Source organism: Acinonyx jubatus, chromosome C1, assembly GCF_027475565.1.
Source record: "Acinonyx jubatus isolate Ajub_Pintada_27869175 chromosome C1, VMU_Ajub_asm_v1.0, whole genome shotgun sequence".
Lineage (NCBI taxonomy): Eukaryota > Metazoa > Chordata > Mammalia > Carnivora > Felidae > Acinonyx > Acinonyx jubatus.
In genome coordinates, this window is record NC_069381.1 from 156,548,034 (window position 1) to 156,575,854 (window position 27,821).

Here is a 27,821-nt window from a genome sequence, read left to right on the forward strand (position 1 = left end):
TTTGCCCATTTCTTCACTGGATTTTTTTTAGTTGTTGAGTTTGATAAGTTCTTTATACTTTTGGATACCAACCCTTTATTTGATATGTCATTTGCAAATATCTTCTCCCATTCCATCAGTTGCTTTTTCATTTTTCTGATTGTTTCCTTCACTGTGCGGAAGCTTTTTATTTTGGTGAGGTCCCAATAGTTCATTTTTGCTTTTGTTTCCCTTGCATCCAGAGACGTGTTGAGTAAGAAGTTGCTGTGGCTGATGTCAAAATGGTTTTTGCCTGCTTTCTCCTCAAGGATTTTGATGGCTTCCTGTCTTACATTTAGGTCTTTCATCTATTTTGAGTTTATTTTTGTGTGTGGTATAAGAAAGTGATCCAAGTTCATTCTTCTGCATGTCGCTGTCCAGTTTTCCCAGCACCATTTGCTAAAGAGACTGTCTTTATTCCATTGCATATTCTTTCCTGCTTTGTCAAAGATTAGTTGGGCATATATTTGTGGGTCCATTTCTGGGTTCTCTATTCTGTTCCATTGATCTGAGTGTCTGTTTTTGTGCCATCTCCAGGCTTTTCGGTAGTATGTAGGGTATTAATGAAAACCCAGTCTAGTTTATTTTCCCCAAATTGATTTTTTTTGAATTTTTTTTAACATTTATTCATTTTTGAGAATGAGAGAAACAGAGCATGAGTGGCAGAGGGGCAGAGATAGAGGGAGACACAGAATCAGAAGCAGGCTTCAGGCTCTGAGCTGTCAGCACAGAGCCAGCCCATCATGGGGCTCGAACTCACAGACCACGAGATCATGACCTGAGCTGAAGTCAGACGCTCAACCGACTGAGCCACACAGGCACCCCTTCCCCAATTTGATTTTATACCATCAATAATATTCATATAGTTGGCAATCAGCCAGTATTTAGTCTATGTAAGTCTTTACCAAAAAAGCACACATCAAGGGAAGGGTGCTAAATGTGGGCAGACACAATGCCAGATTATTGAAAGTCTTGGCCATGATTTTCCTTCTCAGTCTAATCTTTCTCCACCATGTACTATGCCCTGAAATTTGGAACCAGCATTGTCATTATTTAAAAAGCAAATTTGACAATCTTACTGTTTCCATTCCCACTTGTGTTGTGCTTCAATCCTCTTCTTGCCCTCTCCCAAACTCCACCTGTGGGATTAAATTGCTCCCTTCTTTGAGTTGCTTTTCATCCATGGGCTAAATTTTTCAGCAATTTTCTTTCCATTCTTTGCAATGAATAGTTCAGTTGACCTTTGAACAATGTGAGGGTTGGAGACACTAACCCCTCACACAGTTGAAAATCTGTGTATAACTTCTGATACTCCAAAACTTTACTAATAGCCCATGGTTGACTAGAAGCCTTACTGTTAACATAAAGAGTTGATTAACTCATAGTGTGTATTATATGTACTATATCCTGTACTCTTACAATAAAGTAAGCTAGAGAAAAATGTTAAGAAAATGTAAAGAGAAAATACACTTACAGTATTATACTGTATTCATTGAAAAAATTCACATATAAGTGGACCCGTGAAGTTGAAAGGTCAACTGTACATGGTGTCTTGGCACCCGGCCTTTCCTTTCCTTGATGGATGCCAGCATCTGCATTCAGCATTTTAAGAATCAGGGGACCTGACTATAAAAATTTACCAATTTACCAATTTACTGGTAGATTTAGCTCTGGGTTAAGATCAAAGAGCTCTCTGTGCCTCCTTATATTGGCCACCCAGGGAGAATTTTTTTGCTATATAATTCTTTGATAGAAGATATCAGTTGGGATTGAAGATAAGAAACAACTCTGTGAAACTCATGGCTATGTTTAGTGGAGGGAAATAGTATTCATTACCTTATATAGAGTAATGTCTATGAAAACCCAGGAAACCTCAATCTAGTCTCCTTGCCAGTCATCATCATATATTCATATTTCTACAAGCACCTAGTCTGTTTTTACATCATGGATTTTAAGAAATATAGAGCAGGCTGCATTTTCCCTTCACATTGGCTGCTACAGAGCCCAGAGCCAAATTTGTGGCCACTCTACCAAAGTAATTTATTTGGTACTCTAAATTCTATTTTTATTTCCTAATTTCCCCTTTGTTTCATTTTCTCTTCTTTAAAAAATTTTTTTAATGTTTACTTATTTTTGAGAGAGAGAGAGAGAGAGAGAGTGAGAGAGAGAGAGAGCCTGTGCAAGCAGAGGAGGGGCAGAGAGAGAGGGAGACACAGAATCGGAAGCAGGCTCCAGGCTCCGAGCTGTCAGCACAGAGCCCCATGTGGGGCTTGAACTCATGAGCTTTGGAGCTGTGAGATCATGACCTGAGCCAAAGTCGGCCACTTAACTGACTGAGCCACCCAGGCACCCCGTTTCGTTTTCTCTTCTGCCTATAATTATTTTTTATTTTGTCGTATTGCATATACCTTAAACAAGTGTTGTAGAATGCCTTAAATTATTTGTAGAACAAGGTGAAGTTTTAGAAAACAATTGTATACAGTGGTGGTGGGAAAGTAAAATGATGCAGCCACTTTAGTAAATAGTCTTGTAGTTCCTCAAAAGGTTAAATATAAAGTTACCATATAATCCAGCAATACATATCCAGGAGAAATGAAAATATGTGTCCACATAAAAACTTGTATACATTTCCTGATTCTGGGTTAAAGCCAAAAAAACCCCAAACAACCAAACAAACAAAACTTATATACAGGGGTGCCTGGGTGGTTCAGTTGGTTAAGTGTTCAGCTCTTCATTTCAGCTCAGGTCATGATCTCACGGTTTGTGAGATTGAGCCCTGCGTTGGTCTCTGCACTGACAGCATGGAGCCTGCTTGGGATTCTCTCTCTCCATCTGCCATTTCCGCCTGCTCATGTTCTCTCTCAAGATAAATAACTAACTAAAAAAAAAAAAAACTTGTGTATAAATGTTCATAGAAGCATTGTTCATAATAGCTTAAAAGTAGAATTAACCCAAATGTCCATCAGCTGATGAATGCAACAAAATGTGGTATATCCATATAATGGAACATTTTTTAGCAATAAAAAGAATGCGGTATTGATATGTGCTACAGCATGGATGGACTTTGAAAGCATTATGCTGGATGAATGAAGCCAGTCACAAAAGACCACATATATAACAGGAAATGTCCAAATTAGGCAAATCCATAGAAACAGAAAGTAGATTGGTAGTTGTCTGGGACTGAGGAGGTTGAGGAAAAATGGGGAGTGACTACTAATGGATATGGAGTTTCTTTTGGCAGTGATCAAAATATTCAGAAAATTGATTATGATAATGGTTATATAATTGTGTGAATATACTAAAACTTTTTGATTTTAGAGGTGTGAACTGTATGGCATATGAATTATATTAAAGCTATTATAAAAGTCATTAATCAACTTTAAATTTTATATAATAGCTTTTGCTGGTTTTCTTACACTTTTAATTTGCACTTAGTGCCAGACATGCACATACCAGTCAAGCCCACTTATTTTTAGCAGAATCTACAGACTTGTTTGAGATTGTGAATTTCTAACAATAGGGATATCCATCTCCAAAGGATGCAAAATTCTGTCCATATTATCTAGTTCAGTTTATTTGATCCACTAGGCAAAGTCTGTTTGTTCAGCAAATTCCAAGCCTGTGGGCATAAATACTGTAATTTTATTTCATCTCCTTCTTGTCTTTGCATATCCTGTCCCCTCTCTTTTGTCATCTTGTTCTACCTGATAGTGAAAATAAATTAGCGTTGTGGTCAGAGAAGTAAGACGATGAAGAGATGTAGCATCACTTCAGGCACAGAAAGAAAATGTTTCATGAAGGTGAGGCAGGTCAACAGTGGTCATCAATGACAACTTGAACAAAGAGGTTGAATAGAATGAAGAGTAAAAAGATACCATCGAATTGGTAAGACCTGGGTTCCTTTGAAAGAGGTTACATATAGGTAGTGAAGATAAAAAGTAGATTATGATATTTGCCAAGGTTTAGCTGCAGGTGCATCCTATAAATTTCAATCTAAGTTGGCTGAAGATTCCACCAATGGCCCCTTCTTCTTTTTTTTTTTTTAAGTTTATTTATTTTTGAGAGAGAGCAAGGGGAGAAGAGGGGCAGAGAGAATCCCAAGCAGGCTCCATGCTCAGCGTGGAGCTCAACATGAGGCTTGAGGCTCGATCTTACAAACTGTGAGATCATGACTTGAGCTGAAATCAAGAGTCTGATGCTTAACTGATTGAGCCACCCAGGCGTCCCTTCTTTTATCATTATTCATTCCTGACTTGCCTTCAAGTTTCACAGGTACAACCATCACCTTTCCTTTCTCATTTCCTTAATTCAGACTGTATGCTTCCTAAAGGGATCCCCCCTTCCCTCCCTGTGATTTACTCTATAATGTGGTACCTGTTCATCTAAAAAAAATTTTTTTATTACATTTCTTTATTTTTGAGAGGCAGAGAGAGACAGAGTGTGAGTGGGAGAGGGGCAGAGAGAGAGGGAGACACAGAATCTGAAGCAGGCTCCAGGCTCCGAGCTGTCAGCACAGAGCCAGATGCAGGGCTTGAACTCACAAACCTTGAGATCATGACCTGAGCTGAAGTCAGACGCTCAACTGACCGAGCCACCCAGGGGCCCCTGACTGTTCATTTTTTTTTTTTTTTTTTTTTTTGGGACAGAGAGAGGCAGAGCATGAACGGGGGAGGGGCAGAGAGAGAGGGAGACACAGAATCGGAAACAGGCTCCAGGCTCCGAGCCATCAGCCCAGAGCCTGACGCGGGGCTCGAACTCACGGACCGCGAGATCGTGACCTGGCTGAAGTCAGACGCTTAACCGACTGCGCCACCCAGGCGCCCTGACTGTTCATTTTTTAAAGCAAAGATCTAATTGTGTTACCTCCCTGCTCAAAAAAGCCAGTTCAGTGTGGCTACGAAGGAAAACCAAAGTTTGCCAGCATGGCCTTCTAGGTTTTGGATAAGATGTTCCTGGCCAGATTCTCACCCCTGTCTCTATTACAACTGCATTGTTCTGTTCTGGTCTATTCTCATATGGGCCACACATTTTACCAGTGGGCTTCTATCTCTACTGTATCCTCCACTTGGAATGCCCCTCTCCTGAACTTCTTGTCAGTATCCCTTTCACACTTTAAGTCCCAAGTGTCATTTCTCACATGAAATGACTTCTAGCTACAGTTGTTTATTTGGCCTGAACTACTCTAGTGCTTATACTTCTTGGCCTTCAATTATCATTATTTATGGTTATGTCTATTTTACTACTTGTTTGTAAATTCCATGAAGACTAACCTCTCACTCTAGGCATCTTTTCCCCACAAGCATTTGGTGGAGCACCATTCACAGTAAATACCTAATAAGTGTTTGAATGAATCAATAAATTCAGTCCCACTGGGTTTACTAAATATGTCACATATGTAAGTTTGGTATTACCTTGGAAGAGAAGTTTCTTATGGAGGCATATAATAGGTTGTGTTTGTTTTGCACTCTTCTAGCTCCCACGCTAGTCCTGGATAGTCCTGAGCTTCTAATAGTCATGCGCTATGGAACCGGTTGTTGATTTCTCATAGGTGATGGCTGGGTGCTGTCCATTGCTTCCTCTTAGAGGGAAAAAAATGCATGCAAATGGAAATTATGGATTTAATTTGGGTAGGGTAGCAAATAGGATCAAGGGAAGGATTAGAATTCATATATCCCCCAGCTCTTAAGCCTGGACTAAGAAGCAGACCATAACTGTTTGTCAAAATGGAAATTGATTTTTGAATCAAAGAAATTAACCAGACATTCAAAAACAGGAGTGCCTAAGGGCTTGAACTTGAAAATGCCAGAGTTCTTTGCTTTTGCTGAATTGTCAGACCCTCAAAGTCCCCCCTTTCCTCCAGAACTTTGTAAGTTCTGATCAGGGCATCTGTCAAACAAGGATTTTGTTCACAGTGGTGGGAATTGCATTGAGAAAAAGTAGCTAATTTATGGACACAGTATTATTCAAGTCTAACTCAAGGAGCCATTGCACATTAACATTTATTTTTATACCACTCATCCTGCTGGGAATTGGGTATGCCATGGCTGTCTTCCCCAAATGGACTGACTTACTGCATCCCCAGCACCTAGCACAGTGGCTGGCCCATATAGCCGGTATTTATTGAATGCTCACTATGTGCCAGGCACCATACATGGATTATCTCATTTACTCCCCACAATGACATTATTCCCGTTTTATAGATGAAGACACCGAGGCCCAGAGAATTTGATTAACTTGCATATTAACACATATCCATAAAAAGTAGAGTTAAGTTTGACCTCAATCTCTGGCTTTTAACCTATTTATATGATCCTGCTGCAATACTAGGCACCAAACATTTTTTTTAAATGAGTGAGTACATGTGTCACACTTGGGAGAACAATGGGTTTGGAGATTGGGCACATTGTTATTTAAATAAATCAATATACAACTTAAAATATTTAAGATTGATAATATTTAATATATAACTATGTATTATATGCTATATGAATGTATAGAGAGAGAGGGGAAGGGAGAAACCCAACCAGGCTCTGCATGGTCAGCAGAGAGCCCGATGTGGGTCTCAAACTCACGAACTGAGAGATCATGACCTGAGCCAAAATTAAGAGTCAGATGCTTAACCGACTGAGCCACCCAGGTGTCCCTAATATCTTTTTTAGATGGACTTGCCACCATCTAGATTATTCTGCCCAGGCTCACCCACGTTTTCCATAACTACTTCCTTCTGAGTTCAGCCATCACTCCCCTCTTTGACTACTCCTCACCTTCCTGGGGTGCTTCAGGCAAATATTTCCTGAATTTTCACGTGAAAGCAAAGACCTTAAGCGAAGACCTCTAAAGGAAAAAAGCCCTGTGCTGGGTTTGCTGGCTGAGTCTACGGCTGACCTGTGACCGACCCCAGCCCCTCACAGAGACCCATGAGGCAGTGGTGTGGCTGCGTAGAGGAGACTCGGCAGTACCTGCAGGAGCAGCGAACGCCCAGATCCTTGGGAACTGGCAGCACTGCAGCCTGAGAGGTGGAGGCATCCAGGGATTCTCATCACCCAGAGATCACACCTTTCCCAGCCCTTCGAATCAGATGGTGGGATTTGAACACAGATGAACAGCCCAGTAAGCAAGTCACTGGGCTGTGCAATGGTGTAATGGCTCATTTTTTTTCAGGTGCCCTAACTGAGCAACATGAGTAGAGTTGCCTGGAAAAATATTTAAGTGCAAAGTGCTTTCCCAACCAAGGAAGAAAGAAACAAAACACAGGAGCAAGAAGGTGGTCACTTGGGGCCATTGATTACAGTCCTTAAGATTGCCTTGATTGTAGGACACAAATTTTGGGATCTTTCTTGGCTATGGCATGTCCAGTGGAGGCCATACTCATCCCTGGTCTTCTGCAGCTGCCATATGATACTTCAAAAGTGCAGATTAAACCAAAGAAGGAAGTGCCAATAACAATCATAATAAAACCACCGCCCCTGCCACCACATATTCCATTGGCTTCTCTTTGGATAGCCTTTGTGTCCCCATCTAGACTTGATCCTTGACTCTGGCCTGGTTCTACTTGGTCCTTCTCCTCACTTCATCTCTTTGCTTGGCACTTTGACTCCTTTTTCCTCCTCCCAAATTAACTCTGCCCATTGTCCATAGTATATTCTCTTCCCTTGGTCCCTCCCAGCTGTGACCCCCAGCAAGTCCCCCAAACAAACAGTACTTGAGGATCTAGAATTTTTGTTACCACATCACCTTCCTTAAGAACATGGCCAGTTAGTCTGGGCTTTTCTAATTATTTACTATTGATCTTGGAGTCAGAAACATAAGGATGAAGTAAAGAGGACTTGTTCACAGATGTCACGTAGACTGCAGCTCTTGTCTGTTATGGGGCTTTCACACTGCAGCTTTCTGCCTTAGGTCCTCCAGTCCTGGTCCCTGTTTTTGCATGGGATCCTTCTCTAGCTACCCTAGTGTATGTTCCTTAACTCTGGAGGAAGATTCTGTCCCTATCCACCTAGATTTTCTCTTGTGGCTTCCAACCACCCTATGCTTTTTCTCTGGTTGCCTTCTTCACCTTTGAGTTTTCTATGGGAGAGAAGAGTTATTTCTTCTTTGTCTCAGGTTACAGGAAATGCAATGTTTTTCTCTTTCTGTTTCCTTGTTGGGTTCCCCTGAGCTCACTCTGGACTTTTGGTGCTGTTTGCTTTGTTTAAAGCTAGGGCTGACTTGATGGTTTTCTAAGCCTGCATCGGGGTTCTCCTTGCTCTGGCATTTGAGGCAAGATGGCAGCTGCCCTGTTGTCCTGTAGCCCTGTAGTCTATCTCTGACTTTGCCACACAGAATCTGTGCCTGTTACCCCTTTCAAAAGGAGATTGAGCATCCTGTTCTTTTTTTTTTCTTTTTCTTTTTTTTTTAACATTTATTTATTTTTGAGCAGGGGGCGGTGGGGGGGGGGGGTGGAATGGCAGAGAGAAGGGGAGACACAGAAGCTGAAGCAGGCTCCAGGCTCTGAGCTGTCAGCACAGAGCCTGACGCAGGGCTTGAATGCACTAACTGTGAGATCATGACCTGAGCGGAAGTCAGATGCTTAACCGACTGAGCCACCCAGGTGCCCCAGAGCTTCCTGTTCTAAAACCCTCTGTCCTACACTCTCAGGGCTTTTTTACTTTTAGCGAATACTATTTCTCATTGATTGATAACCACAGACCTACCTTGCTGACTAAAGCAAAGGCGCTTCTGGTTCTCACTTACATGTTTTAGGTTAGGAACCCACTTTCTCATCCCAGGTGTGAAGTTAACATTGCAAGCCCAGCCTTGCCAGCAAGACTTTAAAACACCACCACATGCAATATTTGTCAACTTCATGAAAACTGAAATGCAGTTAAATATTCCACCAAATGGAAAGGTGAGGTTTCACTAAAATACATATGCATTGTCAAGTTTCTCAGCCTGCCTTCTTTTGAGGCATTAGTCATCTTGGGAAAATGCCTGTGTTTGTCATAGTCCTGTCTTTCAGAATGGAAATTTCCTTCCAAGACAGAGCACCACGGGCTCCAATATTTAACCTATAATTAGTATATCCCCTGGAGGATTTTCTCCTTTTGATGCAGAGGCCTCTTTGTCACTCAGGCTTCTGTCTGACGATGATAGGAACTGCAGGGCAGCAAGATGCATCACGAGGCAGGGAAATGTGTGCTCTGATCAAAACTGTTTGGATATTATGTACCAGTGCAAACACTTCACAATCTAAACCCACAGGAAAACAGCAGAAAGTATAAAAGAATATTAAAAAGGAAATTAGAAGAGACACAAATCCCAAGTTTTGATCTAGTTTTGCATGGAACAGGATTGCTTCCCCTCCTGCTTCTCTCACCCAGTTCACCAGTATTTTTAGTTTTTGACTTTTCAGCTGCTCTTTATCAAGTGTGTTTTATTCATATAAACATCTGCCTGTGACTATTGATAAATAGCTTCCTCTTTCAGCCATCTGATTTTTTGGTTATGAAATGGCAGTTTACAGTGACAAGGCAGCTGTGTCTCGACAGTGTTATCATTTGGGGAGGGAAAGAACATGGGCCCCACCGGTTCTAGAGAGCAGTATGGAAGTCAGACCTTGTTTCTTGCTAAGAAATGTCTTCTTTTTGCCTATTTCTGGCAGAAGCTAGGCTGGGAGATCACAGCACATGGCTGCAACAACCTGTGTTTAATGTGGTGACACTAATGAATTCTGAGAATTAATCTTCAGCCAGGAAAGTATGATGGAAGGTGCTAGAATTTCAAATTAGTGGAATGGATTGATTTCCTTCAAGGGTAGAATTTGTTTCCATTTTCTTCTGGTGGACTTTTCTATTATATTCAAGCCACCTACCATGGCCTTCGAAATCCAGGGTAAATCCAGGCACTCTATCTCATGGTAGTTTTACATTTTTAATTTTCTTGTTTTGTTTTATCTCTTAGCACAGAGAGCACCACACCTACACCCAGGCTTTAAAAAATGATTTAAAAGGATCTGGAAATGAAAGAGTTGCTTAAGACTTTGGAAGAAAGTAGTATCCCTAAATCTCATCCTTGTTTACTTTTTTTCCTGAGTAAAAGACTCTGGGAAGAGCTGAACTTGAGGACTATATTTCCCCAGCTTGAGACACTGACTTCTACAGAAACGACAGCCTACAGGTATCTCAAATGTGCTGTTGACAATCAGGCGCTCTGGGTGTCTCCCCTGAGTCAGCTGAGATGAGGATTCTGCCACCCATTCTGAGCGCCTTGTACTGATTTCTCACAGCAGCACTTCCAAGGATGTCACTTGCAGGGCCCTGGTTCCACTGACACAAGAAAGAGTCTGTGTCCAAGTAAGTTTGGAAACATGGGCTTAAACAAAATCAAGCTGTTTTCTTTATCCCAGAGGTTCTAAGAACATTTTATATGCTCATGTGCATTATAAAACTCCAGACTTACTTGGTTAGAGAATCAGCAATGTTTCCCAAACCTTCCTGACCAGTATACTAGTTCCTCTTTTCAGTGGAACGTCTTACGTGTTTCACCCAACTCACCTCACATTGGCTGACCCCCACTTCCTATACAGAGGTCAACATTCTCTGCATTCCCTTATAAAAACTGCTCACTCCCTGGCTGGGAGAAAATATTCTGCATCTGGAACTTGCAATTCCTGGTTTAAAAAGCAATCCTGAAATGAATAAGCATATTATATACTCCTTAGTTTTCAAAGTTTATGCTCCAAGTCAGGTTGGAGAATTCTGTCATGTTTTCAGAAATGGCATGGAGGCTGTCAGGTGTTCTTGTAGATCCAGTAGTCAATTCTATCTTAATCCACTAAATCCCTGCCTGGAAGGAGAGTAAGACAGAAATGAAGAACTGACAAAAGTAAATAGTATGAGTTTGGAGTCTTAGGCTATAAAGAATATACCCTAGTTAAAGTTGGAAGAGGGACTAAAAGAATTGTTCTTGGGCTTTCAAAGGAGGAAGCTTAGGGAGCACATGGGAATGTTCTGGTGGCCTTCTGAGTTCCTGGCTACACAGCTTGCCCAGTCTGGCTTCTTGCACTGCCCATCTAGTGTCCAAACTTTGAAATGTCTTCTACCTCTTCACCAATTGAGTTCAATTTCGTCCCCAGACTTCCTCCCAAACCTGGCTTGCTTCTTACCTCCCCCACCAAGGCTTCCCTGACCAAAACTCTCTGTCCCACCTACTGTTCTGCATTTTTAACAGTGCCATTTTAAACACAGTGCAGAGTGGGTAGGGCTCTCCCATTGGAGTCAGAGAATTAGCCTCATCTCTGTAGGACTTGACCTGAACTTCCTCACCTCTTGAAAAAAGGGATTAGAATAGAAAATCTCAGTCCCTTAGCTCCAAAACCCTATGCTTTTATGTGATTATTTCTTATTCTGCATATAGAAGCAAACACTGGCTTTTGCTATTTCCTATGTTTCTTTTGTCCTCCCATCTTTCCAATTAGATTGTAGATCCTCAAGGAAAAGGGTCGTAATTCTTTATAAATGAATTTATTTTGGCTAATTCTGGCTGTGTAATAAATGTTTGCTGAACAAATGAAATGATATGATTCCAGTGACCTCAAGTTTAGTAATGCATGACTTTCAGCCCTATCTGCTCCTAAGGTAATACTGTCCTCTATTATCAGTAAAATAATAATTCCATTTCAGTCTGGCTGTTTGCTCCCCATGAGAAAAAAGTATGCAAAAGTGTTTTAGAATAAGGCTATACCCTCAAGGTCTTTATGCCCTTCTCCTAAAAATCCTCCAGTGCAGCTGGGTATGCCACAACTCTGCTTAGCATTCTTCCCATATACACTCATTTTCACTTTTGCTGATCCGATGATATGACATTCAGCCCACTCAGGTCTTACTGAGAGAACTAACAAATTCTTCTGATCATTGCTTCCAGAGAGTAGAATGCCTACCATCTTAATTTTGGGGATCTTCAAGAGACAACAGATCCACTTGTTAGTTTCTTTCCTGTTTGATTATCTTGCTTCATTATTTACTTGCCATTTCTCTTACTCCCTCTGTGATATAGAGAGAGCTTATCTCCAAAATACCAAATGATCTGCCAGCCTTGTGGGCAACCTTTCTTCCCCACTGGATGCTAAAATTATGAAACAAGATGTAGTGCCTTTAATTACATCCCCAGACTCCAGCGGAGACATATCTTCATAAAACTGGAGTATGGGTTTCTTAGCTTCTCTCAAACACTATCCAAAGAGCTTTCATTATTAAAGTATCAGATAATACTTTACTTGTTTCTAGGCCTCATGTGAGGCACTGTCCCAAGGCACCTATCCTGAGGAGGAAGGAAGAAGCAGTTCCATACTACTTTCCCATTTACATGCTATGAATTTTCTGTTAGTGAATGTGGCACCCACCTTCATTCGCAGCCCTGAGGTTATCCATTTGAAGTGTTGGCACTAGTCAACAGGCAGTTGAGGGTTGCCCCAGTACTTTTGCTCAGTGCAGGAAAAAATGTAGTGTGTCCTGACCCGGATCACTGGGCAGGCTTGATTCCTGGACTCCCATACTACCCAAGCGCTCCAAGGCTCTAGGGGGTGTGTGAAGCCACCATATCCATCTGCAGTGGGAACTCTCGGAGGACACAGACTGTATTTTAGGAGTTTTCATATACAAACCCTCAAGCCAGGAGGATGGGGCCACTACACCTGTATTACTGATCCTTTAACTACCAGGTGGTTCTTTATTTTCCAGGTGCTTAGGGAAGAAGCATTTATTTTCCTTTGGTAATCAAATATACATTTACAGATGAATATACATGGAATCCAGGGAAGATTGTTAATATAAAGACATGAACATAGTATTTTTTAAGGATGTGAGCTGACTTTTTTTTCCTTTTGGCAGGAAAAATACTAGATTATACCAAAGGCCCCTGAACCCATAAGAGTCAAATGATTGATTTCTTCCATGGCAAGGCAGAGGTGGTATTTATAGTCCTGCGGGCAACAGAATGGAGATAATCTAGATTCTTTTGGCATTTCTAACTGAAAGCTCTAGTTCCAATAGATAGGAAATCCCTTGAATCAGTTCTAAAACTGACTGGGAAATTTACTGAATATCTTTTCAGGACTAGGAGGTGAGGGATCAGAAAGTGGTTTGAGATGTAAAGTGGAAAGATTAAAGCCATTTTGTAAACCCAACAGTTAAGGATTGTTGTAAGAACTTTGCTTGAGAGTGTTGAGAAGGCACTCAAGGTGAGGCTGATTATTTTTACCATTTGTGAGTACATTTAACTGTTTACAATATGTTGTGTTTTGGATGTTGCTAGCACGTCACTATTTGGAAAATTGGAAACAATTTTGTTTTGCAGAGTGGGCTGAATGGCATTTAGCATTTATCCTAAGCCTCCAAAGTGAGCTAAAAGCTGATAGTTTAAAAGGGCAGTTGTTGAAATTTCTTTCTCTTATCAGGGGCATCTACTCAGAATGGAAATACAATGGTAATTGGAGGGGCATTATCAGATTCAATTTCAGTAGAATATTTCATTGTATCAGAATCATCTTTGATAACATAGGGCACAGAGCAAAATGTACTAAATTATTGTTTTCTTTGAAAAGGGCCTTTGAATCTGAAACAGAAAGTGGTTACACCAGTGCGGTTTTAACCAATTAACCACAGAGGAGTTTAAATGCAACCCACTTTTTACCATTTTCGATGGACTTTTTGTTCCCTGTTTGCATAATTCCATTCCAGTTCATCTGAATTATATTATGGTCACTTCCTGTTCTGAGGTTTTTCTGCTTCTTCAGAAAACATCAAGGTGTTAGACTTTCTCTATGAAGGTTTCTTTGTGATCAGTGTCTTTCCTTGCAAACTCCTGAATGCATTTTCCCTACCATCAAATGGTGGACATTTCATATATTAGGATTTTATTTGAGTGACAATATATAATTTTATATGTTTGTAAAATATATAGACTAATCCACCTGACTCCATCGTAAACATTTTTCTGTAGTGAAAATTCAGACAGAAAATTCAGTCTGATCAGTCTATTTTTCCCGTGTTTTGAGCACTTCAAATTCAATTAATGGCAAAAACTTACTGTGTTTTCAACATGTACTTCACACAAAATAAAATAGACTTCTGATGTACTGTTAATTCTACTAGCAGAGAATTATTATTTTTTTTACCTTCTGGTATGTACGGATAAAGAAAGAGCTGTGTAAGGTTAGTGATCAGGTTTTATAAATGATCTTTTTTGCCTCCTTTCTCTCATACTCACAGGGGAACCAGGTCTCTAAGATTGTACTTTGGATTGTTGTTGATTTTTGCAAACAGGTGTCTTATTAAGGATTTTGAAAAGCGGCCTTCTGTCACACATCTCCTCGACCACCCATTTATTAAAGAAGCCCACGGGAAGGTTTTATTTCTGCAAAAACAGCTGGCCAAGGTCCTCCAAGACCAGAAGCATCTAAACCTTGTTGTTAAAACCAGGTATGGTACTCGTCCTCTCCCTACTTCCTCTCTCTGGTTATTTATAAAAATGGTATGTCATGTGTTTTGATTTGCTCGGGATTAGTACTGGTAATTATCACATCCCTGCATTTTTGAGAGTTTCATTTACATGACATTAGGTACTCCACACTCAGTGGATGAGATCAGGAGAGCTTTAGAAACAAGCTGTCCATTTGTGCTCTTAAGACTAACATCCCTCAACTGTGGCTGAAATCCCAATGTGTCCTCGAGTTCTAGTTAAACACCAACACACATATATGTTTATATTTAATATGAATGTGGGTTTTTTTAATCAATAAAGGTAGCTGTATGAAAGCAGCCATAGCTGAGATCGTGTGAGAGATCTTTACTTGGCCATTGCTGATTAGAAAGCAGAAATGTAGGCTGTAAAGCGATTTTGGGAAGATTACAAATTAAACACTGGAGGATTTTTCTCTAATGTGCTCTGAGACCCTGTTCTTTAGTTAAAAATTCCTTAGGGGCAATTTAGTATTTTTAAATGATTTTTCCCCCCACAGGCGATGTCTGTGCTATCCAAAACAACAGTGATTCTCCCTCCCTGCCCTCCTTTTCCTAAAGCATAGATTTTAAGAAATAAACATGTATTTTCAGGGACAGTTGCTTCAAATGGTATTCCATGGTGGTCTCTAAGAAACAGATCTTTGGTTTCTGTCCAGAGGGTGGCAGAATTTCTCTTTAACAAAAATTTTTAAAATGCAAATAAACCTGCTTCCCAGCTCAGCAATTATTTGGTTTTATAAAACTGGCCAGGATGTAGATAAGCTCTAATCCATTATTATTAAGAGAACATTCGGAGGACTGGAGGTGAAGAAAATAAAGTAGTAGTCACAAGTTCTGGAAATATTCATGTATTCTGCAGAGAGCACTGTTTACAAATCAAAAAGCATCAGAACCCTTGGAGCTGGAGGCATGGTTTCAAGGTGACTATACCTTGCTGATTTTCCCTTCCACCACCAAGTTCCCTTTGGGTAGCTCAAAACAAATTTTTTCCTACTCTTTCTTTCCCCTTTTCCACTGTCATTTGTGTTTCTATGGCTTGCCTACGGGATAGAGAAATTCTTGTGACTTGGTGCGTTTTTGAAGCAGTAGGAACTTGCGTTTAAGCCCCAGGGAACTAAATCCCTTTTCTTCCCTGCTTTTGTTCCTATAAACCAACCACCGCCCCAAAACCACCCCTGTCCCCACAGCACACACAGCGCTAGCACCGAAAATGAGGATGAAATCAAATAAAATCAAACAGATGAAGCAAAAAAACAAACCCAGCACTTAAAGGCTCTAAGTTGAATCAGGCCTTCCCTCCTTTTCTCTCTGTTTGAAACCTGCTGCAGAACAAGTTCTGAGACTGAAGTTGCAACGTTACTCAGCTTTTCACATGGGCCTGACTGTGCCAGTCCAGATGTGTGTTCTCTTTTTAAAGACTTCCCTTCTTTTACCATAGAGAATCAGGCTCCAGTCTCTCTCACCTGCTTCCTGTAGTTTCTCTTGATCTTTGTTAACTTCTTTGCTACCAAAAATCTGGTAGCAAAGGCTTCTCACAGCATCTTTAGTTTCACTCACGAGTTTGTATTTCTTTGAAAGTCATTAAAAAAAAACCCACAATCACAGATGCCTGGCTGGCTCTGTCAGTCGAGTATGTGACTCTTGATCTCTGGGTTGTGACTTTGAGCCCCATGTTGGGTGTGGAGATTACTTTAAAAATAAGTAAATAAACTTAAAAAAAGAAACTCCACAGCCTCATAAATAGGAATCAAAACTATAAACAGCAACTTCCTTATTAAGAGGTAGGAAAATTAATTCTAAAGGAAACACAATGCCTGTCATTGACACTTAACCTACCACCTGTCCCACACTGTTACCTCCTTTTAGCAACTGGCAGGGGTTGGCTACCTAGGTGTTTTTCAAGCCCACCCAGAAAAACTCTCAAATATCATTTGATGCTGGTAATTCAGTATATTTAAAGTTGTGAGTTTACAAGGTAAGGTGGGGAAAGCAGAAAATTTGAGGTGAGTGCAAAGATGAGTGAAACAGATACCCAGCTTATCATTCTTCTGCACAATTACGGTCACCCAGTGTGGTGGCTCTGCCAGGTTTAAATCCCAGCTCAGCCACTTAGGTTCAGTTTGTTAAATTGTTCTGTTCTGAGGTTTCTTCATCTATAAGATGGGGGTTCATTTGAGGGTTAAGTGAGTCAGTACATAAAAAGAACAGCTCTTAGTACAGAGTGAGCTCTCACAGTGTTAGCAGTAGCAGCAGTAGTATACAGGGTCTATTTGATTCAAAGGTCTTCATTTCTGTGTAACACTAACTACCTCTTGGACTTAACTTGCGCAAATTCATCTCTACTTATCACATGACATCACGAAAATAAATAGTACTGAGCTACTGAACGTTAAAAATACCAGTTTTATCTCATTTAAAATCTAATTTATTCATTTATTCATTCAAAAGACATTTATATGTGTGCATGTGTCAGGCCCTCTGCTGAACAGAGGGACTACAAAGGCAAATTAGATACAGTTCCTGATAAAGAGCTAACAGTCCAGTGCGTGAAACAGACAAGAATCAGACAAGAACAGCTCAACATGAAAAGTACCTGGATATTGAGGTACTTCCTGGAACACCTGGGAAGAAAAGACCCCTGGACCTGGTGGGAAGATGATCCTTGGAGTGTCCTGTAGAACAAACAGAGGAGTTGGGATTGAGATTATTTTAGGTAGAAGGGAATAATGAGCAGTGAGCAGAGGGCAAAGGCACAGAGACTGGGGAGAGCTTAAGGAATCTGATGAACAATTAGTTAGCATTACTGGAGCCTGGCATAGAACAGGGGGAGGGAGAAACAAGGCAGGCAGGAAGCGGGTCATGTTGGGCTAAGGAGCTTCGATTTGTTCCTTAGTCACTCAAGAGCCCCTGAAGGTTTTCAAGCAGGCATGTGCTCCAGGAAGATCATTCTGATTGCAATGTCGAGAATGGAGGAACTGGGCAAGGCAGGAGCCAGAGAGACAAAGTTGCAGGTTGTGGCAATTGCAAATAACAGAGGATATTAAGAAGATGGTATTGTCAGGACTTTGTGGTGGATTGGATGAGAGAGATCAGGCAGGGCGGGGGGGGGGGGGGGGGCGGTAAGAAGTGTCACAGGGTCTACCCAAATTAGGCTGCCTCTCTGCCCTGGTTCAGACTGCAATCCAATAGAAATTGGAAGACACTAAGAAACAGAGACTGGTAAAGAAAGTTTCTTCCTCTTCCTGTTCTACCAAATGCAATGCCAGGTACTTCCAGAAATTATACAAAACTTCCAGCTTTCTGTCCAGAGTAGGATTCTGCAGTATTCCAGATGGTCCTGGATCTTCGAGCTGGACATACTTGTTTAGTTTTGAAAGCTAATGCAGAGAAATGAGACCTAACAGTCTGCAGGGAAAAATGTCTTACTATTCCTGCAAAGGCAGGGAATGTTCTGTCAACTTTAGTATTTTCTCCAGGGGAGAGAGAAATTGAAAGTTTGAGGGGAAGAAGGCAGGTTTTTAAAGGATGGGGGAAACTTGAACAGATGAAGGGGAGGATCTTATATAGAGAGAGACATTGAAAATAAAGAGAGAGACAGTAATAGAGGAAGCAAGAGGAAGTGGAAACAAAGGCCCAAGAGGAAAGTTGACCTTAGGAAGAACCTCAAAGTTGGGAAAGACACAGAAAGGTTAGATGAAGATATCCAGAAAGTTTGAGGGGCAGGATGGGGGTAAGAAGAGAGGGTCCTATGAGGAAACTCATGGTGAATTTTCTTTATCTTTCAAAAAAGATTAAGGTGATCTCAAAGTTGGGAGCAGACTGTTGGACTCCAGGAAAATGTTAACTCTCTGAAATAGCCACTAGGAGGAATATGATAAAGGGTTTATTAAAGATGGACATGATGATTGCTCAATAGCACAGAAAACCCACGAGGAACTTAACTGAATAGCATTCCATTGTAGTGAAGTTAATCACTGTTTAAGATAATGCATGTAGAGCATTCAGGAGAGCACTTGGCACCAGAACCTCTTTAAAAATGTACCATCACCACCACTGCCCTTCCTATCTATTATCTCTAGCTTCTTAGCAACAAGCAGGAGAAGTAGAGAAAAGAGATATATACCCAGGTCGTCAGACTGGAGACTGTCTTAGGTGGACATGATGGGTGGACAAGGGAGCAAGGGAGTTAAGATGAGTATCCTTGGGGTCTTTTTGGGATTTGGAAGAAAGTGAAGCCAGAATAGCTTTTTAAATCTTGAGGTCTGGTCTAGGTTAGGAGACTGACAGTTACAATGCAGATGAAGAACAGATTCAGTGAGTGGATGGTGAGCAAGGGATTGTAGAGCTGAGATCTTGGGAACTTTTGAGAAATAACTGGGAACTAGCCATGGCTGAACTTGTGGACAAACTTGGTGGAGTTAGAAATAAAAGTTGTTGACAAGTTGAGGAACCCTGAGGTCAGTATGTGGGAAGCATTAACAAAGTGATTGGTGGGGGATGGGGGAACCAAAGAGCAGAGATAGAAAGGAGATTGGGGGGTCAGTTGTTGGAGGAAATGATACACGTGTGAATTTTAAAAGGGAAAGATTGGTTAGGGATAAGTGTGGTTGGGAAATACAGAGGGGAGCAGGGAAGATGCCCCTTCCACTACCTTTTCACAGTGAGTGGCTGGAAAGTGGAGCTGGGGCAGGAGCATGATGGGCAGTGGTCCACTTCAGTTCTGTTGAGATAATTAAGTGTTCAAGAACAAGGCTAGGAATCATGGGAGCCTATTCACTATAGAGCAGGAGCCACACAGTACACAAAGAAGGGCTTGGGTGGTAAGGCCCCATCTCCCCTCTCCTGGATCTAAGCATTCTAGCTCTTCTGAGTGGTACAGTTGTGTGGAAAGCTAGGCTGTGATCCATTCCCCTTTCACATTGTGTCTGTGAAGCAACTGTGGAGAAGCGGCATTGTGTTGAGATTTGATACTATTTCCTAATGCTGATTACAGTGTATGAGTGTAACTGTGTTGGAATTTAAGTTTTTCCAGTAGTTTGTAATTTTGCCATAGCATATGTTTGATTCAGGTTCAGTAGAGTAGTTATGAAGACAAGGCTTACTCTCTCAGAGGAGGTTAAAAAGCCCTAAAATCCAGTGAACAATAGTTAGGCGCTACATTTTTTTTTTTTTTTTTTTTTTTTTACTTAATTGTCAGGGATGCTTTTAAACAATTTGGCCATTTCCTTTACATCAGCTTCCATTGCCTTGACCTTCAAAAGGACTCTTCCCCCAAACCAGTTTTATAAATCCCTGAATTCATCAATATCATTGGCATGTTATGTCACTATTAAAGTTCAGAGAAGTAGACATGAAAACGTGTTTGTTTAATTACTTCACAGGAGTTAGTGGGAGAAGAGCAAAACCAGTGTCTGGAATGTGAGTGGAGGCAGGAAAGGTGCTGTGTTGCCTGTGCTGTGACTCCCTCCTGCCTTCCAACCTCCCATTATGGGCTCAACTGCAGCCCTTAGTACAATTACAAGATCCAGCGTGTCTTTCCCCTGCGGGTGGCTTGGGACTCGCTGAAACCACAAATGTTAAGCCCTCAAATGCCAGGGGTCTAATCTAAGTATTATTTGGTAGGGGAATTAAGTTGCTGGTTGTTTTCTGCTCTGTTAAATGGATTTTTATTCTACCCTTGCTATTTGCCTGGGGCTGATTAAAACAATGGCCTCAGCTTTTCTGATTTTCTTTTCAACCTGCAGCAGTGACCTTTAAAAACAGATTTCTCACTGCTTAACTGTCTAGCCTTCCCCAGTAAGCCTTGTTCATTGACTTCCTCTTTTCCCTGCAAACACGCATGTGCGCGTGCACACATACACACACTCATTCGCATCCACCATATTGCGTACACTGATGAGTTCCTGGACTCCTGTGTTAATGAATGACTTTTGAATGATTACTTTATCAAGTGCTGAAGATGCTTGATACATAGAAGGTTAAAGATCTTCCTGTCCTCCTAACAGATATCAAGTAAATGCTAAGAGGTAAATGCATTATCTAAATGCGTAAGAGGTAAGAGCATTCTGATATAATGAGTATCTGCTATCTATCTATAGGTCTATAACTGAATGAATAATATTGAATTTTCTGCTGTTGTCACTGATTCTTGCTGCCTAGGGTAGGTGGGTGTATCAAATTCTGTTTAATATGATTGATAATAAGTTGCTGATTTATTGGAATTCTGGCCAAAACCATGCTTAGATGAAAAAACAGGGAGATATTATAGTGATTTCCACCCAAACAATTCTGTTTTTTAATCTGTTTATTGTAGTGTTTGGTAGATATAAACTTAAGTTCTAGGTCAAGATAGAGCACATGTAGTTAGAGTTCTCTAGGTGGTATCTCCATCCACATTTGACTCTTAGTAAAATGGCATCACACCTAGATGGCCTGCCGTTGTTTTTCTCCTTCTAGGCCCATAATTATACAGTTATAGTCAAATAAGTTTCTCTTTCATCATCTCTGTTATCAAAGGGTATATTGAAATGTAAATAATGATTTTGAAGAAATAAAACAGTGCTCTTTCTCGGTTTTGAGTAACATTTTCCTCACTATACGGATGGAATCCATTGAATGTGGTGATAAGGGAGTTCCTCTGATCTCTCCGATTCCTCTGATCTGTTCCAACTTGTCAATTTGTCCCTGAGCTCTGTCCATGGCCATAGAAGCCTTTGCCTTAGAATTTTGAGGACTACCACCTTTGAGCCTAGACCTTTTTTCTTACTCCTTCTCTTCTCTACCCCTTTTTTCTCCACCTTCAACAGATTTTATTTCCTTTTGTATCTGGAATCTAATGGGAGGGTTAGTCATTCTCCATTTCTTCCCATCTACTCTTGGATAAAGGAGAGGGCTCTGATCCTGAGTGTGGAAGAGCTAAGCAGAGGCATCCTTCACAATGGACCTGTCACTACTTGACTGTCCAAAATACCATCAAGCATTTCTCAGTGCAACATTTAACCTCTCTCACTGGCACATCTCTTGTAATTATTAGGCTGAAAAATTTTCTTTCTTTCTCATCCTGACTTTGCCTCAGAGGGCTTCCTAATGCTTTGTTCTTCATCATAGAACAAGAGAAGAATTCATTCTGCCACATTTTTGTGAGGCTCCTGTGGCCCTGTTTTGACCTACCTGCTTCCATGGGTATAGTTGATGGATAGGAAGAGAATCGCTTTTGGGCAAAATACATAATATTTGTCAATATCTTTCTTAGGGCCAGCAGCTTGAACAAAGAAGTCTGTAGCCCAGTGATATTAAAAAGCACTCTCACACACAAATGATTTTAACCATAATGGTGAGGCATAGAGATGAAACTATAGTGAAGGCAGAAGTACTTCAGGGATTTATTCCAAGAGAATAATACCCCCAGTATCTGAATCAGCTTGGTACCCTTTACAGCTTCTTTCTCACTCATGGACTGGGCCTGAGACATTCCAAAGCATTCTCCTTCCTCTGCCTCATCTATGCTGAACCTTGTCTTACAGGAACTCTTAGCCTCTGCCTTTCTACCCACTCTTCAGATCCATTTCTTACTCTCCACCCATTGCCTTGGACTTGATGTTTCAGACCTGCCCTCATTCCCACCTTACTTCAGCCAGGAATTCTGACACAGTTCCTCCTTTTCCTGATCCCTGAAACCTAAGGTCAGTCCTACTCACCATCCACTATCTCCCACCAACCCCAAACTCCAAGAATCAGCCCAAGCCAGAGCTTTGAGTTTCTTCCTTTCTAAGTTTTAACCACCACCACCCCCCCCCCCCCGACAAACTCCCTTTATCTAGGGAGCCAGGCTTGGCAGCTAACATACTTAGAGCCTCATAAAAACAAATAAGAATCTAGTGAAAAGCAGTATGGACTTTGCTGGGATTTGAAAATGTCTTTTGAGTCGGGGCACCTGGATGGCTCAGTCGGTTAAGTGTCCAACTTCGGCTCAGGTTATGATCTCATGGCTCGTGAGTTTGAGTTCAAGCCCCACATCAGGCTCTGTGCTGACAGCTCAGAGCCTGGAGCCTGTTTCAGATTCTGTGTTTCCCTCTCTCTCTTCCCCTCCCTTGCTCGCATGCTGCCTTTCTCTCCCTCTCTCAAAAATAAGCATTTTAAAAAATGCCTTTTAAGTCATTAAAAACTTACACCCTTGATTTAATAGAATGCCTTTTGCTATTCATCTATCCATGTATCTGTCCATTCCTCTGAACTTTGGAACATTCAATCCAAGTACCTTGTAGTTGGAAATTTGTAATTTTCACATTAAACAGGGAATTCTTCAGCAAAAATTGATAATAGATGCTATTCTCAAGTAAGGCACTAGATGGAGCATGTGAATTTAAAGGAAATTTAAGCTGGTAGTTTACTGGTGACAAATCATTGAAAGAAAATTTAAAAATTTAAGCCAAATTATTCTGGTTAATTTCAACTAAAAATAGACAAATATTAAAGAACATAATACTTTCTATGAGTATATGTAAAGTCTAAGATAATTTTTTAAAAACAAATAAAAACTGGAATAATTTTTTCTCTTCAGTAGACCCTCCAAACCCCATAGCCAAAGCAGGAAAATGAAGCAGTTGGCAGTTTCAGAATGCTAGTTGGGGAAGGCAGAACTAGGGATATCAGATATTTTTCTTCACTGGTTGAGAAAGTGAAGTGGTCTTGATAGAGTGGAAATACCTTGCATCAACATCAATTTCTAGATTGCCAGCTTCGATTTTGGAAGCAAATATTGTCTAAGGAATTTGATGGCCAACAAGCATGGGAAGAGGTGATACATGGCTAATCACAGCAGGTAACATATTTTAAAAGTTGTTTATAAAATATAATAAGGGGAAAATTTTTGTGAGAAACCCCGATTTGCAGACAGCATCTGCATGTTTCCTGGAGATTAAATTTGTGATAGATAGATTGGCATATAGACAGGGCTCAAAAGATAACAGCTTCGATCCTGGTGGTATTGCAATGTACATGTTCACCTTGAAAGTCACAACTTTCTCTAGAGTTTATTTGTGATGTTGCACGTGAGGTTTTATTGGTATTTCCATATTTGGTTGGCTGTAAAAATGTCATCTAGCATGAAGCTTGACATCCCTGTCTGTGGTTCAGGCTGCTTTTAAGTTCAGGTCAGGAGTTACTGGAGGAAAAATAATCCCTGGGAAACCTGCCATTGATTCAGTGGTATTTCAGATTCTGATTTCCCAGTCTGCCTGTTACCATTCACTTTTCAGAGTCACATGCACTCTGTCCAGGGTATTGAGCCACATTCAGGAGAGAGGCACAGTGGAGAGTGCTTACTCCATCTTGACTGGAACCAGAGCTGTGGATGATTTTTTAATTCCTGATTTTCTTTGTTGAAGATGTATAGAATAAACTCTTAGTCTATTTCATACAACTGCAAGATACGGATTTAGGAAGGAGATAAACTAGCTGAATTTAATATGACAAGAATTATTTTATAAAAAGGGTATTGTGATATTTCATTTCATGATGAACTTCAAGGGAAAAAATGCTTAGGTTTTATGTGGAGAGGATTTGGCCAGATATATGCACCCTCCTACTGTTTTATTTAGTGAGGTGGCTAGCTAGAAGCAGCCTCTGAGTTTTAGTAAAAATTTGTATTTCAATTCAATCTGATTTCTCTTTGACATCACTAATATGTTAGGACACAGATGAATAAATGCTTCTGTTTAATAATTTTTAAAATGCTTAGGTTATAAATTTGATTGTATTAAGTAAATTTACGCTTCATATGTTTTGAATCTCTCTGTGAATTAGCAGCAAGACTGGTTCTAGCACTGGAAACGACTAATACCATGCATGCATCAGACACTCTTTCTTCAAGTCTGCCAATGCTGGGAATTGGGAAGTAAAATTTAATTTAATAGGCAGAAAGAAGGAAAAAAAAGTCAATGTTTGCCCATTTCAATTGTATTTATGGAGTCAAGATTCAATATGTAGAGCTGTTGAGTTTGCTTCTTCCCTTTTCCCTACTTCTGTGAAATGCATGTAGCAAGGGACAAAGTGTACAGTAGGAGGCTAGGACGCCCACATGGTACTTAGGGTAAAATGTTCAGTAAAGCTGGCTTCTGGGACCTGGCAAAATAACACTGTATCCTATGAAGCTGTGATGATGGTGAGCATAAAAGGTGCTGGTGAAGTACTGTGCAGTGATGCTTCTCTGCTGCTGAAATGATAGTACCTGGGAGGCATTTTCATGTGATTTTTTTTAGTTATTGGTATTCCAAGTAATATTTAGATTTGTGCAAATTGTTGATTCCAGATTTTGATAAGGTTGTAAGAATAGTGCTTGGTAACTGTTTTCAACTTTTTTTGCATTTCTGTATCAATGACTGTATCGTTTTCACAGCCCCCCCCCCCCCCCGAGAGATAGATAGACCAGTCATGAGAGATTCTATTTATAGATGAAGAACACTGAGATGCTGGCCATTAATTAAGGGGATTATTGAGTGAACCACAACACACTCCTCAGAACCCTGAAATTAGGATCCAGAGCTTTTAACTTCTAAGCTGATGCTTTCCTCCTACACCACATTGAGTAGTGATCCCTTTATGAAGGGAATTATGGGAAGGCCTACTGTGACTTGAAATAATTTTATACCTTAAAGAACTATATTTTGGTATGCCAAAGGGGATTGGTATTGATTGCCAACCAAGTTTCTTAAATGCCTGTGGAGTAATGCCCCTTAAGAGAAAAGTCTCGCGTATTTAGACAAGGGGATACATATAATGATACTGAGTGCCGCTTTGTTTCTAATAGGAAAAAATTGGAATCAACCTAAGTGTTGATCATCATAGAACTGGGTAAATAAATTGGTATGTTTTCATATGATGTAATATTACCCAGTGATTAAAGTGACTGAAATAATGTACGTGTCTGTATATACATATATACATAGTTTAGAAAATCATAATGTTGAGTGGAAAAAACCAAGTTTCCAGAATGAAACCTACAGTATATCATTTTTATAATTAACATATAGAAAATGTATATTGCTCATATGTATGACCAATATTTAAAAATAGACTAGAAGGTTACCCACCAAAGAGTAGTCATTCTGGAAGGGAGAATGGGATGAAACATGGGTAACAAAGGGATTTCAAATAAACAAATAAGATAAAATGTAAACATTTTTGATTTATAGATATTTGCTATATTATTCTCTCAAGTTTTCTGCAGTTTCAAATATGTCTCAAAAAGTTGGGGTTGATGCTGGTGGATGGCATGAGGGGACCTCAAGGGAAGTACCCTGGTGAGAACTGTGTACCTGACAGTGAATAGGAAAAACAGGAGGAGATACTTATTTCTGGAAAGGCTGTAGTTGGCATTTAAGAAAAGCTAATATAAGTATTAGATGGGCCCATTTGGAAATGTTCCTCACCGTGGTAGAAGGGAGGCTTGAGGTCTGGAGCTCACCTTACTCCTGATAGCTGTACAGCAATGGGGAGGGGGCCCTACAGCGTGGCGAGCTGGACTAGACTTGCTCTTCCTGTCCCCACCTCTGACGTCTCTGAACATATCTGATAAGACCGTGAATGAACCATTCTCGTCGCCTATGTTCTGCTATGCGTTTTACTCTATTAATGCTAATATTCTCTGGATAAATTTCTAGACATGAAAGAATGCACACCAGAAGACCCTATCATGTGGAAGATGCTGAAAAATACTGCCTTGAGGATGATTTGGTCAATTTAGAGGTTCTGGATGAGGTACTAAATATTTAGTAGGCAATCTCACCGATGACATTTGTTTCATGTGAATGGTCTGACCTTTTGCTTGTGACCATGTTTTCCTAAGGTCACTTGAAAATTTAATTGTTTGTATAGCCTTGGGGTGAAGCTCGGGGAGCATTTGGTTACTGTGACTATGATCCTGTGTTGTGTTCATTTTTAGTTCCCCAAATGTCCAAAACGATGAAAAGGAAAGGATTTGGATTTTTTCCAATAAAGCTCTTTATATTGTAAGCCTAAATGATCTATCACATCACTGGAAATTATTTTGTTTTAGAAAAGGTCCAGTTTAACTCTTAAGTCAAGATAGTTGTTTGTTCTTCACGAAGAGGAGCATTCTCTTATGATTTAAATTGACTAAAAAACTTTCTTGTAAGAGTAAATTTGATTTAAATTGAGTGAAAAAACTTTCTTGTAAGAGTAAATTTGTTGTTATTATTAGAACTCTCTCCTGGTTGGAAGTAATGTTTACCTTCAATACCATTTATCCTCTTCTTAGGATACAATTATTCGTCAGTTGCAAAAGCGTTATGTGGACTTGCTGATTTACACCTATGTTGGAGACATCTTAATTGCCTTAAACCCCTTCCAGAATCTAAGCATATACTCCCCGCAGGTAAGGGGTGCTTTGAGAGTATGTTGCTTCTTAAGAGGAAATTAAAAACCACAAGGGAAAATAAAAAGAAGGGAAAAGCAAAAATAAAATTATGCCGCTTTTAGTGGTGTATACCCCACACTGCAGATAACAGTGCATCACAGATGGAGTTCTTGCATTTTGGGGGTAACTTTAGAGCAAGATATAACAATAATAGCTAACATTCATTTAGTGCTTGCTATAGGCCAGGCACTGGCTTATCTCACTTCTCATAATCCTGTGAGATGGCCACTGTTATTCACCCTGTTTGGCAGAAGAAGAGACTTAGCACTGCGAAGTCAACTCCCTTACAGGAGTTCATGAAACTAGTCAGTGCAGAACTGGGATTTGAACGGAGGCCTGCAGACTCAAGAGCCTGTGCTCTGCAGCCTTTCTGATGCTGCAGTTCCCCTACTAAGTGACAAAGTCTTGGTTTCACGGGCAACAAGTACTGGAGCATTAGAAGTTTTCTTTAAACTACTTATTTTTTTCTTCAGTTTTCCAGACTTTATCATGGGGTGAAACGTGCCTCCAATCCGCCCCACATATTTGCATCAGCAGATGCTGCTTACCAGTGTATGGTTACTTTCAGCAGAGACCAGGTAAGAACTCCCCTTCCTGTCCTGCCAAGTCACACAGTAGGGTGTGTTCTGTCTTCCTCTGCAGCTCTTATGTCTTCCTGAAAACTCCATTCTGGTTGCTGGTGCTGATTCAAGGAAATAGGAAATGAAAGAGTAGCTCACTGGAACAGGAACAGTGATAGAAGCTGCAGCGGCAGGAGAACGTGAAAATTCTTTTCTGTAATGTGAAACATTCACATCATGAGCACTCATTTTCCCTGATAAAATCTAATAAGAATGTTTCTAATATGAATGTGAGAGCATAGAGTCGAC

General features: G+C 40.4%; 1 protein-coding gene and 1 long non-coding RNA gene across 16 annotated transcripts in view; one reads left to right on the plus strand and one right to left on the minus strand.

The window, feature by feature from the left end:
* Nucleotides 1–27,821, plus strand: part of MYO3B (myosin IIIB) — a 471,131-nt gene that overhangs the window by 222,485 nt on the left and 220,825 nt on the right. For 13 of the 15 annotated variants that reach the window (XR_008295422.1, XM_053215252.1, XM_053215254.1 and 10 more), the window contains 4 exons: nt 14,265–14,474; nt 26,177–26,273; nt 26,794–26,910; nt 27,426–27,530. Coding sequence is in view for 14 of the 15 variants with exons in the window: in XM_053215252.1 (XP_053071227.1) it covers nt 14,265–14,474; nt 26,177–26,273; nt 26,794–26,910; nt 27,426–27,530 (529 nt within the window). In the remaining variant the exon portion in view is untranslated. The remainder of the gene's footprint in view (nt 1–14,264; nt 14,475–26,176; nt 26,274–26,793; nt 26,911–27,425; nt 27,531–27,821) is intronic. The other 2 variants (XM_027055520.2, XM_053215251.1) reach the window with 1 other exon arrangement.
* LOC128314060 (uncharacterized) lies at nt 16,929–27,801 on the minus strand. Its single transcript, XR_008295423.1, has 3 exons — nt 27,501–27,801; nt 19,168–19,236; nt 16,929–17,188 (listed from the first exon to the last, which is right to left on the minus strand). It is a non-coding gene; the product is annotated as an uncharacterized LOC128314060 (long non-coding RNA).